This window comes from Phalaenopsis equestris, unplaced genomic scaffold, assembly GCF_001263595.1.
Source record: "Phalaenopsis equestris unplaced genomic scaffold, ASM126359v1 Scaffold000134, whole genome shotgun sequence".
Classification (NCBI taxonomy): Eukaryota; Viridiplantae; Streptophyta; class Magnoliopsida; order Asparagales; family Orchidaceae; genus Phalaenopsis; species Phalaenopsis equestris.
The window spans coordinates 1,509,243-1,524,084 of NW_018164576.1; the positions used below are offsets into that span (position 1 = coordinate 1,509,243).

Genomic DNA, 14,842 nt, shown 5'->3' on the forward strand with positions numbered 1-14,842 from the left:
AATTTCCAATTCTATCTCCGATCAGCAAGGAGATTATCCGAGATAATAATAAATATAAAATCAATTAATCCTTGGATGTTGTTTATTTTCAATAACGTCTCTCATAGAAGAATCATCTAATTTTGCTGTTTATGGAAGTTTGGGTGAGATAACGTTGGAAACATGTCAATTTGAAGCCTCCCAATAGACAGAATCAAATAGTTCAGAAGTTCTGATTTTTAATGTTCGTTTAAAAAAAATACCTTTGTTCTCCCAGGCATAAGGTGGGGTTTCCATTGGGCGAGAACATGAGTAGCAAAACCTCGATGTCGCACAGGATGGACAGCTCCTTGGCCTTCTTAAGAATTCCTGCTCTCCTTTTCGTGTAGGTGGCATTTCTTGCACTGTTGCTCTCCAATTTTTTGATTTGAAGCTTCGCCCTACCCATCTCGTGATAACCTCCAAAGCATACGGTATTCCTGATGGATGTTAACAAAGAACACACGACAAGTTACAACAAATTACAGGAATTAATACGAGGAAAACCAAGAGAGGGAAATCACAACGCTCAGGATAGGAAATGCAAAAATGCATGTCCTAGAGCTCCACCATGGAGACGAGTTACACCGCGATAAAGAGTTGAAGAAATGAGGGAGAAGAAGGAAGCAAGATGCTATAAATAAAATGAATGAAGAAGCCGCGAGATCACTGTGCAATATCAAAGAAGAGGGAAAAGAAGGAATGTATTGACCGCAACTATTCAATTTCCATCCGTTAACGAGAGGTTGAGAGACAAAATGGGAGCGAGAGAGGAGCAGGAGGGAGATAATAAATCTCCGTCGAGCAACATCTAATTGAATGGGTGGTGTGTTAGCTCACAGTAACAGTTTCACCGGATGACAAGCCACTTGTCCGAAATATTCATTAGATTCCGGTCGCATATGATTGTACGGTTCACGTTTCAATTTTAGCGTTTTCAATTTTCCCGTTTTTTAAGGCAAGCTTTAGTTGTTATATATATTGTTAATTGAGTTGACGGCAGCTCATCCATTAACGAGAGGGCGAGAGATATATAGTGGTAGAGAGGGAGGAATGAAAGGGAGATAATAAATATCCGTTTAGCCACATCTAATTGGTCACCGGACGGCCAGTCATTTGCCCGAAATATTCGTTAGATGTGGGTCGCAAATTATTGTATTCATCTTTCAATTATTGACACTTTCCCTTTTTCCGTTTTTTAAGGTAAGCTATACGTACATTTTTCCTAATAAAAGTAAAAGTTTACGTACAAGTCTCTCATGAATTTTTATTTCATTTTTTTAATTAAAATAAAGATTTTTTGTGCGATATAAAAAATTTAGGTGGCATTAATGTAAAATGTTAGAGGGGACATTTACATACATCACACAATATTCTTATGTATTTATATGTCTTATACTGAAACTTTTATATTTGCATATATGAAACCCAAATTTTTTCTATTTTTTAAAATCATTTTTTTTTATTGATTATGAATCATCGTAGTCTTGTAATCAATTAATTTTTTCTTAAAATACTTGTTATCATATGGCTTATATTTGCTTCACTAAACCTTAAATGGCGATGCTAATCCATCTTATTCAAATTCCAACTTCTTGTCATTTATGAACTTGTCTTGATTCTAGTTCTCACCTCATTTTTTTTATTGTTAGGTGATTTCATAGCATGCTAACCCTAAGTAGTGTTTTTCATATATCTTTCTATGTACTACTTTCCTACTTCTCAACTAATATTGGATAATGTTTAGGTTAATATGATTCATTTGAGTCAAAATACAGTCAAATGACCCAATTGACAAGATTAGGCTTTAAATGATTTTAATCATTTATAAATAATAGTTTTAAACTATTTTGATGCTAAATTTGATTTAATTATAGCTTAATTTGAATTTAACGCAATATGACCTAGTTAGGTCAAATGTGGCCAAATAACCCAACTGACAAAGTAGGTCTTAATTAGGGTTACATAAATTTTAACCTATATGGGGAAAAGTGGGCCCATTAGTCCAATTAAAGTGTAACTAATTAAAATTTCATTTTAAATGAGTTGATGTTTAATTTAAATGTTCATTTGATTTTGAATCAAAGTGCTCTCGTTTCATTAGAATGTATGAGTCATGTGAGTCTAATGGGCTTACAAGCCCGATTTAGCCTTTTATTTTAGTTTAAATTTTAATTGAATGAATTAAGTGAAAAAATAATTTATGTTTTATTTAATTTTGTTTAGATTTGATTTAGCTCACTTAATGTGTGTTTCACTTAACTTCCTCTTAAAGTGTGATATTCATGTTAACTACAACAAGTGGCAAAATTTGAATATGTTTGATTCAACTTTTGGGTTTGATAGCTAAGTCAAGTCTTCCACAACATTTGGCTGAATTCAATTTGATTGATTTAGCATATAGTTTCAAGAGATTTAAGGGCGTTCTACTAAGTAAAGTAGGATAATCCTTAGATTTTGGAGACTTTGGGCTCAACCTAAGTATGGTTATAATAACGAATAAATTGTTTAAGGTCATTAGAGACCAAACACACGTGTGGTTGAGTTCAATTGTTTTAGTGGATCACATAAAGTCACTAAAGGTTTTCTAAGTCAAATAACCTTAAGACACTTTATGGTGTGTTGTCCCAATTTGACTTTTTTTTTCACTTAAATAAAATCAAATTAGGTCAACTAGGTCAACCCACCAAAAAGTGAGCTAAAAGTTATATCCTTGAGCTCACTCAAAGATTTATAAGGCATATGATTGAGCTTTGAGTATTAAGATCTATGGATTATATTAGTATCTGAACAATTCCTCAAGTCATAAGGGTCTATTTTTCTTATCCCTTGGTTCTTAATGAGCTAATTGTGGTCGGCTAAACTTCACTCCAAGTGAGTTAAGGGCAAACTTAAATTCATTTTGAACCAAAGAAGATTGTTGATTCTGAGCTTAACGTTTATTTTACAATCCATATAGTTAACAAGAAAATTTATTAAAATTTATATATGGGAGCTTCTTGGCTAAGACTTGATCATAGGCTAAGAATATGAATGAGATGTGTTAACCTCATTAAAAAAGATGTCAACAACCACCGTCTAAATTATTGCCAATCTCTTTAATCTTATATGATACACTAAATATTTCTCCCCTTAAACTTCAATATTTAATAATTATTTAATATTAATTATACTTTTAATTTGATAAAATCTTTATGATAGTTTTAATAATTTAATGAGAATAAAATTTTTAAATTTTCAATACTCACCATCCCTAACTAGTCTTCTTAATTTTAGACCACAATTCATATATATTAATTTGACTGCTAAGAAAAGACTCATTGCTTGTATAATCATGAATTACATTTATATGTAATTAAGTTTGATTATTTTATTATCGTTGCTAAAAGCTTTTATTGTAATAAAATTTTATATGCGGCATGCTCATGTATATGATGTATGTATTATACGAGGCTCACAAGCCCATTAATGACAACTCTATAAGAAAATCATTGGATTTTCTTAGATTAATGTCTATTTTTTCTAGTTTTAAAACATGATAATTATAATAATAATATTATTATTATTAAATGGTTGAAGAATTTTTTATGAAACTTAAATATAGAATCCAAGAAGTGAATAAATTGACATTTGAAAATGTGGATATCAATTGATATAGGTTATTAATTAAGAACTATGTTGTTGATAATCAATATTAAATTATATTTACTTTTAAAAATTAATTATTTATATATTATTTATAACAATTATAACATCATATTTACATTTATTTAGATCATTTTTATTGCTCATATTTATATCTCTTGCTTTGACAAATATGTCTAGCCCAATTTTGTTTCATATATAAAGTTTATCTTTTACAAACTCACCTTTACGCAGAAATAATCATTTTACTAGACATGCGCCATCTATAAGAGATTTTAGCTACATGCTTTAACTATATCATTATGGTGCTTAAAGTTATTATTCTTTAATTAATTCAATAATATAATTATTTTTATAAACAATATAGTGGATATTAATATGTGTAATTAATTTAATGCGATGAAGGCCTTATGTGGATGCAAATATTCTTGAAAGTACATTTATACTGATTGAAATATTTCTTAATTTTAACATTATACCCACTTGTTGGGTTATTATGATTGCTATCAAGCTCAACGAGCGGGTTGTGATAGACATTAATATTGGCTAAAAAAATGAGTGTCATGCCCTCCCTCGAACGACTAAAAGCTTTATGTTGATGGTACATGCCAAAATTTTTAGGAAGCATATTAGATTGTAAATAAGATGGTACTCAAAGAATATATCTTCATTTTGTGAGGGCATTAAAATATGGATTTCAAAATTTTCCATGAGTGTAATCCTCTCTGATTAATTACCCCTCCCAACCATTCGAGAACACCTTTGAATAAGTCTAAGGCTAATGCTAGTTATTATGACAGGTTGGTGGCTTAATTAGAAGTAGGGGATGTTGACGAGACTTACAAATTTTGGTTGGTGGCTTGTAGGCAGAGAGACATATCAACAATTTATTTTGTTATCCTTAGAGATGAATAATTGATTCTAATTAGTGTGGTGCGTATTAATCATAGTTTGCCTAGTGTTTCAAGTGTCATCTATCATTCTTTAGTTATTTTCTATGCATTCGATCACATCACGGAGTGAAGTGGTCACGGAGTCCAACAATAACCTGGAGACTAATTATTTGTACATGTAGAAAATATTAATGATGATCAAAATAGTATCTCTTAAGTCATAGAAGCATTGATTGTTGACATTAGCAAAGGAAAATTTCATCATTAGAAATGCCGAATGAGAAAGTTCATAATTTAAAAGTACATAATTTATGTTACATCCACTACCAAGCAAATATAATTCTTTTATTATATTTCTTGTGCTACGAAAATTTTTAAATCTAAAATGGATGCTACACCACAAATCCCTAACCATGTTAAAGAATGAGAAAAATAAAAAAATATAAGCAACAAATGTTGTTGATCTATGAAATAAATAACAAAACATATGGAATCTTATAAACTTTTGATGATAATAAAAAAATTGTTATCTTAATTTTCCCCGATCAAAATAAATAAACTTAAGTACAAATTAAATAGACAATTGATAATGTGAGTAAGGTGCATGAATACATCGTGATTATTAAATATATGTTAACTACTAATGTAAACTAAACACTTTCGACTACACCTACTTGTTTAAAATGGCCAGTGATATTTTCATGTTTCCTTTAACTGTGGTTGCAACATGACATGCATTCATATTTGGAGGAATAGTTCTAATATTAAGTCTTTATTCCCCAAAATTATCAACGTGCTTGTTATTGTAACTAGTTCGATAATGCATTCTCAAAGGACTGCTAAAACACCATTGGCAATCCCAAAATTTACTTAATGTTTGGTAAAATTGAACCCAACGTTTCATTAACTTTCTTTTTATTATATTTATTCATCCAACTTTTCAACATGAGTTAATGAAAGAAGAAATCTTGTTATGAAATTACAATTAAGTTTTAAATGGTGAACTAGATTTTGATTGTCATATGACTTTTGTAGTTACTCCAAGCTTAATATTGCCATTCAAAAAAGTTAATTGTAATTTCACCATTTAAATGGTGAACTAGATTTCTATTATGTTAAATGCTTCAAGTTTGTGTTGTTCATCCAACAATCTTGTTTTTGTTTTCCTTTTGAAGTTACCATTGAAATTAGTATGCGCTTTAGGACAAAGTTAAGGAAATATTGTGAATGGGGGCACAAACTAAACAACCTTTTCAATCCGAAGTAGTGACTGCCATTACTTTTATTAATAGTTATAACATAATATAAATAAATATATGTTGATAAAAAATAAAAATAAGTAGTTGAAACATTTATATAATCATTTCATAAAATATTATAACATACAAATATTTATATGCTGAGTCTGCTCACTTTTAGTGTTGAGAAGAATTTTCGGCCTAAGCTCAAGTTTCTAGTTGGTTAAATGGGAAGGGAGATTGTAGAGTTGAAGGTGTTTCCGCAGGACTTTGCGTATAGTCTTGAGGGAAGGATTAAAGCTCGGCATATGTTGTTGGTGGAGAGAGGGTTTGGTTCCTCATGGATTTCACTTGGGGATATGCACAAGGCTAGTGATGGAGAGTTTCTAGAACGGCTGCTAGAGATGCGGCTTAGAACTGTTGGTGAGAAATTGTAGATCGGTATGATGCAAATTCTTTCCTCTTTCCATTTTTTTTTTTAAACTTATATGTATATATAGATTACTTTGCTTGAAAATCGGATAAAATAGTCCACTGATCCTTTGTATAAGATATTATGCGATTTGGCTCCCCCTTTTTAAAAAATTGGAAAAAAAAAAAAAAAAAAAAAAAACAGGAATCAACACAAATCTACGATAACACAAAGATTTAATGAGGTTCGACAGAGATGTCTACGTCCTTGGGAGCAAAACAACGACTTTTTCACTAATCTAGAAAAAGAGTGCATGATAAAGAATTCATAATTTCAGCGACTCAGAGACGTACTCAGGGTTACAAACATGAAACATATATAACCATATACTATAATATGTTATTACTTAAAATACACTTGTAACAAAACCGTTGGGTGTTACCCATGCACCCCCAACCCACATAATAAAACTCCCTCGATTGGACAGAGTCTTCCGCTCTACTCCGCTCGTGAGCTCTGCTCCGCTCCAGCATTCGTCCCATTTATGGTATATGAGTCATGCCTGACTAACAAATTTTCGCATTGGCGAATATCCAACCCCTTAAGAGAAATACATATGCATAACAAATCTCCACCTTGGCGAATATCGAGTCACTTAGGAGAAAATACATCATAAAGTTTCTTATGCATCAATGTGAGCTGGGTCATAAATCTTTTTTAAATAATATCTTAATTAAATATTTCCCTTAATTAATTTTTCAAGAAAAACAATATAATCTTTCTGAAAAAAGATTGAAATATTCACTTAATTAAGTTTTTTAATTAATTATTTCTCTTAATTAAGTTTCCCATAAAAAAAGATTTTCCCTTAATTAAATTTTTGTTAATTAAACTTTTCCAGAAATCATTTTCCTTAAACTTTCAAGAAAAGTTCCGCCTCCGCTTTCTAGAGAATTTCCTTTTTCCTTCCAGAAAAGCTCAACTTTCCTTCTTAGAAAAGTTTCGTTTCCGCTTTCCTTCCAAAAAAGGTCCGTCTCCGCTTTACTTCCAGAAAGAAATATTTCCTTTTCCGAGTGCAGCAGCAGATTGTTTTTCCTTGACTTTCCTGAGTCCTGGAAAATCTTTTCAATATCTCCATGCTAAATTTACTTTTCCACGCCCGCCCTTCCAACTCTGCCCCTCCGCCTCCCTTCTCTGGTTTGCCTCCAGCAAAGGAAATGGGAGTTTTCCTTCAAAGGAAATTTTTCTTTCTTCCAATATTCTCTAATTTTCCTTCTAGAGCCTGAAGCTTTCCCAATCCGAGGACGTACAACAAAGAAAAGAAAGAACTCTTTCCAATTATTCATCTGTGCACAACCGTTCCCAGCAGCCTCCCGCGCCTCACGTCTAGCGAACACCTTCGCCTCACGTCTCTCGAACTGCTGCGTCTCGATCCTCCTGTCGCGATCCAAGCTTCGGTCTGTTGTCGTGAAAGAAGCCGAACAACTTGCGACCCTCTGTTTGCCTGTTCGAGCTGCACGCGAACTCCTTCGCTGAAACGGACACTGTCGAGCCACACGAACTCCGGCTGAAAGCCACGATTCTTGAACCTTCGCGAACGTCTGCTCTTCCCTGTTGCGTCGCCCGACGAACGATCCTCCTGGTCCGATCTGCCGCAGAGCCCTTACCCAATTCGCCGAAATCCTCGGCCGTTCAAAGCCTTAGCCGCCGATGAAAATCTTCCTTCTCCTTTTCCCAAAATTTTCTTCCTTGTCCTAGAAACTCATTCTGATACCAATTGTTGAGAAATTAGAGAAAAAAAAAACAGTAATTGACACAAATTCAGAAGAACACAGAGATTTAATGAGGTTTGACAAAGATGCCTACGTACTCGGGAGCAGAGCGACGGCTTTTTCACTAATCCAGAAAAAGAGTACATAATACAGAATTCAGAATCTCAACGACTCAGAGACTCATCTAGGGTTACAAACATAACATATATTAACTCTATAGTACAATATGTAATTACTTAAATTACTACTGTGCCAAAACCGTAGTGTGTTGCCCCCGCACCCCCAACCCACATAATAAAATTCCACCGATTGAACAAATCCTTCCGCTCCACTCTGCTCGTGGGCTCCGCTACGCACCAACATCTGTCTCATTTATGATATATGAGTCATACCTAACACTCTCCAATAATTTTAACTTTTGCATGAGCTTTGCTGATCTAATTGAATGACAGTATTCCTGTTTTGGGGCGATTGCTGCATTGGAGGTCTTAGTTTTAGAAGAATTTAGTGGAACAAAAGCAGACAATAAGGGTGTGTTTGATTTGACAAATTCATATTAAGTGTCTGTTTACAATTTAACGAATAGTTAATTTGTTTTACTTTGGAAATATAAGCAAATGCTTTTTTTCTCCTGACACTTTTCCAATCAACTAATGAGGCTTTGAGAAAATTTACTTGTAATCATTGAGATTTGTATGCTCTCTCTTATAAGAAAAGAAAGCTCAATTTCTTCTCAACTAAACTAGTAGGTGAAATCTTGTTTCAATTCAATTTCCTTAACATTTCCATTGCCATTTCATTTCTCATTTATCTTGCAATTCCTACAAACCAAATAGAGCCTAATCAATGCAGCTATAAAGCCTGAATTAGACGAATCAAACCAGCGTTCCCCCTTACGACCGCCTTTGCCTCTTCCCTCCCAACTGTCTTCACCTCTATTAGTGTGTGAATCACTCTATTCCCCCTTACGACCGCCTTTGCCTCTTCCCTCCCAACTGTCTTCGCCTCTATTAGTGTGTGAATCACTCTACTTTCCTTCTTTGTTCTTTCCTTTCTGCTCACTGCTTTCGGAATCGCTACCTCGTATGTTTTCCCAGGCTAGGCACCAACCTTCCACATCATCTTTCCCCTTGGTATATAGAGGGTGATGGGCTAGAGCATTACAACCCTCAGCCCTACAACAACCAAACCCTTCCCTCCATTTTTTTTTCCTTGCTAACCATAATTGTCCAGTCTTTTCCTGGCTGAATCAACTTCGATCGAGAGCCTTTCTCCTTTAAATTATTAGCCACCAAAAATCATCTTCGTTAAGCACTTTTTTCTTCGTGCTCGACTAATAATCGTTGCCCTCCTGCTTTGCCTAAGCGGCAATTCTGCGCACTCGACAAATTACCCGTTGCAGTTTGAGCCACAGATCTTGCTATTTTCTCAGCCCAATTCAGTAGCAAACTTCCTTCTACTGCCCCCCATCGAACACTCCTATCGATGAGCAGCCCAAAACCTGAACCTCGCCGGATGCTGTTCCCTTCTATCATCCCAAGTTTGTTAGCTAGCCATTGTTGCTACTTCCTATTCTCATGCCTCATCCCGGCTCCTCCACCGAACCTAGAATGCAGTTTCACCAGCATTCAAAGTCATAGGCTATTATTCCTCAACTCACCAAACTCATGCACTGGATTCATTTATCTTTTCACTTGCCTGATATCTTGACAATCCTGTAGCCACAACTCACATCTGCAAGTAGCTAGTCCTCACTCTCCTCTCTTTCTCTCTTTACCCTAGAGTTCGAACTCCCTCTCTCTTACCAAACATCATCCTTCCATCTTCAAAGGTTGCTTTTATTTCGGTGTTTAGAACTGATTTTAGAACTGAAACGTAGTTATGGGTGTTTGATATGTGCTTTTGTCAGACCGTATCCCGAATGGTGGTGGGGATTTTCGTTTATTGGCGGCAATTGTTGTTACTTCCTATTCTCATGCCTCATCCCAGCTCCTTCACTGAACTGAGAATGCACCTTCACCAGCATTCAAAGTCATAGGCTATACAACTTCAACTCCACCAAACTCTTGCACGAGATTCATTTATCTTTTCACTCGTCTGATCCCTTGATGATCCTATAGCCATAACTCACATCTGCAAGAAGCTAGTCCTAACTCTCCTCTCTCTCTCTTTACTCTAGAGTTCAAGCTCCCTCTCTCTTACCAAACATCTTCTTGCCATCATCTAAGGGTGCCTTTGTTTCGGTGTTTAGAACTGATTTAGAGCTGAAATGTAGTTATGGGTGTTTGATTCGTGCTTTTGTCAGACCGCATCCCGAATTGCGGTGGGGATTTTTGTTTACTGGCAACTGCGGGCCACTATCTATGTCCCGTGGTTCGCTTCTTTATTTTCCTTCATTACGCTTAGCTGACACCACTGTCTTCTTTCTCTACCTGATTTTGCTGTGCTCTGAAACACACCCCAACACTACAGAAGTTAATTGCGGTTGATTTGGCAATCACTGATACTTCAGCTTATTTCCGGCTGCTCTAGGAATCCCTCCCGGAGGATGACCGGGTACCCTTTTTAACATTGTCTATTTCCTCTATCTTGAAGATTCGATAAATTTTTGTTCAGCGAATCATTGATGCCTAATTGGGGTTTTGGATTGTTGGTTATAGCCCAACAGAAGTGCTGCTGAGGTTAAAAATGTCAGTCTTTGATGGTCGATCTGGTTCATTTTGCACCTGCTTTCTTTGTATGATGATCTTCCCTAGCTCATGTAATATGATCAGTTTGATATGTTTCCAGGCTTGATGACGACAAATTAGATATACAAAGTGCTGTAGCCACGTAAATTTTTTCAATCATGGGTTGTTGGCATTTCATATTGGTTCATCAAACATGGAGAAATGTGAAGTAAGAAAGTCTGTGTTTGGGGTCCGCCCTTAATTTCAGAATAAAGGTGTTGCGAGTGAAACTCTTTTGAGTCACAATCATTCGTCTTATTCTGAATATTTGTCCATTTTCATCATTAAATTTTTTTTCAAATTTACTTGAGAGAATAACTTTTAGAAAAATACAATTTTTAAAGTATAGCTTTCTCTTTATTCTATAAAAATGTTCAATTTACTTTTGTATTTCTGTTTATTCAAATAATACAATTAAATATGAGAAATAAATACATCAAAAATACCTATAAATTCTATAAAATATATACAGAGGGTTATTTAAGACATTTATCTGCAGACAACATTTTTAAAGTTGTATTTTTCAAATAAATGAACTCATTTTGAAACCCCCTAGCTTCTGAACAACAATTTTTTTGCAGCAGTTTTTGAATTGAGATTTCATAAGACCGCAACCAAAACAAACACACATTAAGTTCTGTGAAGGTATAATTATTAATGTGAGCTCGTAGGATCCAAATTTAAGAACTCATACACATCTTTCTTTTCATTGTGATAAAAATATATATGATTGTATGTTTCTATGTTGTTGAAACCCCCATATATGTTTTTCTTAGTACAGTGGGGATGGCGATGATACCGAACCGTAAAATTAAGTACTTGTATGTTCATTTCTTTGCGTGGCGAAAACATTTTGTTATATATGTGCTCTTGCTTTCATTTGCAATTGATACCCCTATACACGTTTTTAATAACATGGTAGAGATAGGATGTTGACCAGTATTTAAGTACTTGTATATGGTTTTTTAGTGTCGCGGAGAAAGTCTATTACTATGTTTGTTTTCATTCAAATTTGAAAACTCATGCACATTTTGTCTTAGCGTTGTGGGATAAATAAATTAAGTCGTGGTACGAACCACCATGCACTTATTTCTTGACGTGATGAGTATGCCCAACTTTCTTGTAGTCCTCTACGCGGTGATGACGTCGGGAGGCTACAAAATGTTGCCAATTTTTCATCTAAATGTTGTTTATAATGAATAATTAAATTGATTAAAATTAAATTAAAAAGAAAATTCTAAATTTTAAATCAAGGATAAAATTAGGACTTAAATCATTAAAAAAATATAAAGTACGGAATTTAATATAAATAGAGTACACAAAGTTTATGAGAACTTGATGACTTCTTAATGAATGAGGCCGCTATCTGATCCTAATTTTTATAGGGACTAGAATTGACAAGATTGAGCCCCTGCTAAAGCCAATCTAATCCTCCTAACATTGATCAAAGTTGATAAGACTAACCTTTTTTATGATTGCTTAGATCATTAAACCTAATTAAATTATAAAATTATGTATTTGTATCAATTTTTCGATAATGACCATGTTGATATGAATATTTTAATTGGAGGGGTCTATCTTTAAGATTAAACTCAAAATAACATCTAAACAAACTCAATTGATTTAGGTTATGAATTCTATCCTTTATAATCAGAATAGAGATTGACTTAGGTTATTAATTCTATTCTTTATAATCAAAATAGAGTTGACATGGTTCAAAGTTATTTAAATTCTCGATGATGGTTATGTTGAATGCAAGCCTCAACCGGAGGAATCTATCCTAAAATTAATAGACTTCATAATATAAAAATATAAAAATACTCAACTGAAATATATCATTTAAAAGAAGAGCAAAAACTTATCCATCCTCTATGACTGTTTGTCGAGGGTGTCAAATCTAATGTTAACATAAGCTCACATAAAGCTAATGCAATGCCATGTATACTATTATATTCATATTCAAAATAATCTCATGTCAGTAAGAATGTGGCTCAAGTTTTCTATCCGAACAAATTTGTTGTCAAATGACACCACAATGAAGTGATTATGTTCAGAGTGTCCTAGCATGGCGGTTTGTTGTCAAATAACTTAAATCAGGCCTTAAATCAGGCAAACATTCATCAAAAGTCCCCTTAGACAATGATCCCCTTAGACAATGACATGGAGGTTTTCTTAGACTTAGATTAATCCCCCCTCAGACAAAAATCCATCATAATTCTTTTAGTTTCTCTTGGACAAAGAACTCGTGACTATGTACAATGATCATTCTGTCAGGTTGGGTCGATTACCTTATCTGACTAAGCAGACCATGGACTATGACAAACTAGAATAATGAAACCATGGGATCTTGATTAGGAGCATCATCCTTCCCCCATTATTCACTCTAATCTCATTATGATAATTGCATACTTTTAAAATTTAAAAATATGTTGTTGTTATATGCTAAGTTGAATACTTCCGCCTAATGAGTAGCCTTAACTGAAAGTTCTCTTCTTTTATTGATAGGGGTAATTAATCATATGGGCTTGCGCCATGAAAAACCTAGAACCCCAGATATTAAAGTCCTCGCAAAATGTGGGTGAAATGTTTGGGTAGTATCTTATCTACTGTATCATCTGCCTTTTAAAATTTTGACTTGGAACCTCACTGCAAACTCTCTCTTTTCATTCTCATTCTTCTTATTCTTTCTGAGAGAGGTTGTGGAAGTCGACTTTTTGGAGCCCAAAGCTGTGACGAGGTAGTTTTGAGATTCTGATAAAAATATAGCTTGTGGATCAAATTTCAATTATAAAAGGTTCCTTGGCAGTAACATTAAATTATTGTTATATGAATCAAGTTATTCCATATTAGCGCTAAAGTGTGATTGTATGACTTGTTTACTATTTTTTCATTGTTCAAGTTTTTTTTATGTTGTAAAATTAGCTTAATAATTTTTCGTACAAGTGATAAGGTTATCTTGCTAATTTATTTTTGAAAATTGAAATTAGAGTTCTACTCTAACATCCCAGTGTTTTCCAAAAAAATTGTTATGGTGGTTGTCTTCATGGTATCGGTTGTGCATTTTATAGTGACGACAGAGTATAATTTTTTTATGTTATTTAGGCCACAATATATGATCAGGGTTCAGCTTTAAGAATGTGGATTTCATATTGACAGAGAGTATTGTTTTTTATTTCATTTAGTCCACTATATGACCATGTTTTAATTTGTATTGTTTTTTATTTCATTTAGTCCACTATATGACCAAGCAGTTGGGGTTTTGCTTATTGTATGAACAGTTTGGTTTAGTTCCTAGCTATTTTGGATTCTCTTACTTATCATAAAGAACTCTAAGCTATTAAAAGAAGAGGGTGGGTTTGATAGGAAAACTGTTGTTTAAGTTTCATATAGAGTAAATTGCCAAAATTGACCCTTGACTAGTTACTTTGAGTCATTTTAGTCCCAAACTCTTTTAATATGAGCTAATTTAGCCAATATTAAATGATCTTTGGGGACTAATTGACACTTAACACCTACAAAAGTATGCGGGCCATTTTAATACTTTTTTCACTTCTTGTTCTTCAAATTGTAAATATTGCATGAGCACCTAGTCTGTGATAAATTAATTTACATGTTTTAATAATTTAAAATTCAGGCATATGCACTCCATAGATATTGAAGCCAAAAAGCAATATATAATGCATTTTTTGTTATTTTAATTTGAATTGATATATCTTGTTCTCATGCGTACTGTGAACCTTTTAAAATTTAGTCAGCTATTTTCCTTTCTAATTGAACAAGGAAGTGAAATTGAGGATTGTTAAAATAAGAACAATCACCGTTTTACTTAATTCTGCATATTGAGTGAGAAGAATTGCTCTCTTAGGTCATTGTTAGTTGGTCCTTTGTAATAGATTGCTGGCATTAGGGGTGTAATTGAGCCAAGCCGGCTCGTGCTCTGTTGGATAATGTTTTGTGAATTAAGCTCAATAAAGCCAAGCTCAAGCCATCCCTGACTTGACTTGTTAGCTTCGTGAGTCGGCTCGTTTAAGGGTCTATTTGGGGCAGCTGTAGATTATTAATAATCTGCTGATAATATGATAATCTGCAGATTATCAGGATAAACTATCTTGTTGTTTGGGGAAGCTTATGCATA

The 14,842-nt window shown here is 33.9% G+C and overlaps 1 protein-coding gene across 4 annotated transcripts in view; it reads right to left on the bottom strand.

Moving 5' to 3' along the window:
* LOC110021454 (agamous-like MADS-box protein AGL65) overlaps nucleotides 1-872 on the bottom strand; it is a gene marked incomplete at its 3' end in the record, with an annotated part of 3,595 nt that extends 2,723 nt beyond the window's left edge. Inside the window, 2 exon segments of one of the 4 annotated variants that reach the window (XM_020719949.1) lie at nucleotides 243-458; nucleotides 859-872. In XM_020719949.1, the coding sequence (XP_020575608.1) occupies nucleotides 243-427 (185 nt within the window). 4 annotated transcript variants of the gene reach the window in all.
* Between the last annotated feature and the right edge of the window lie 13,970 nt (nucleotides 873-14,842).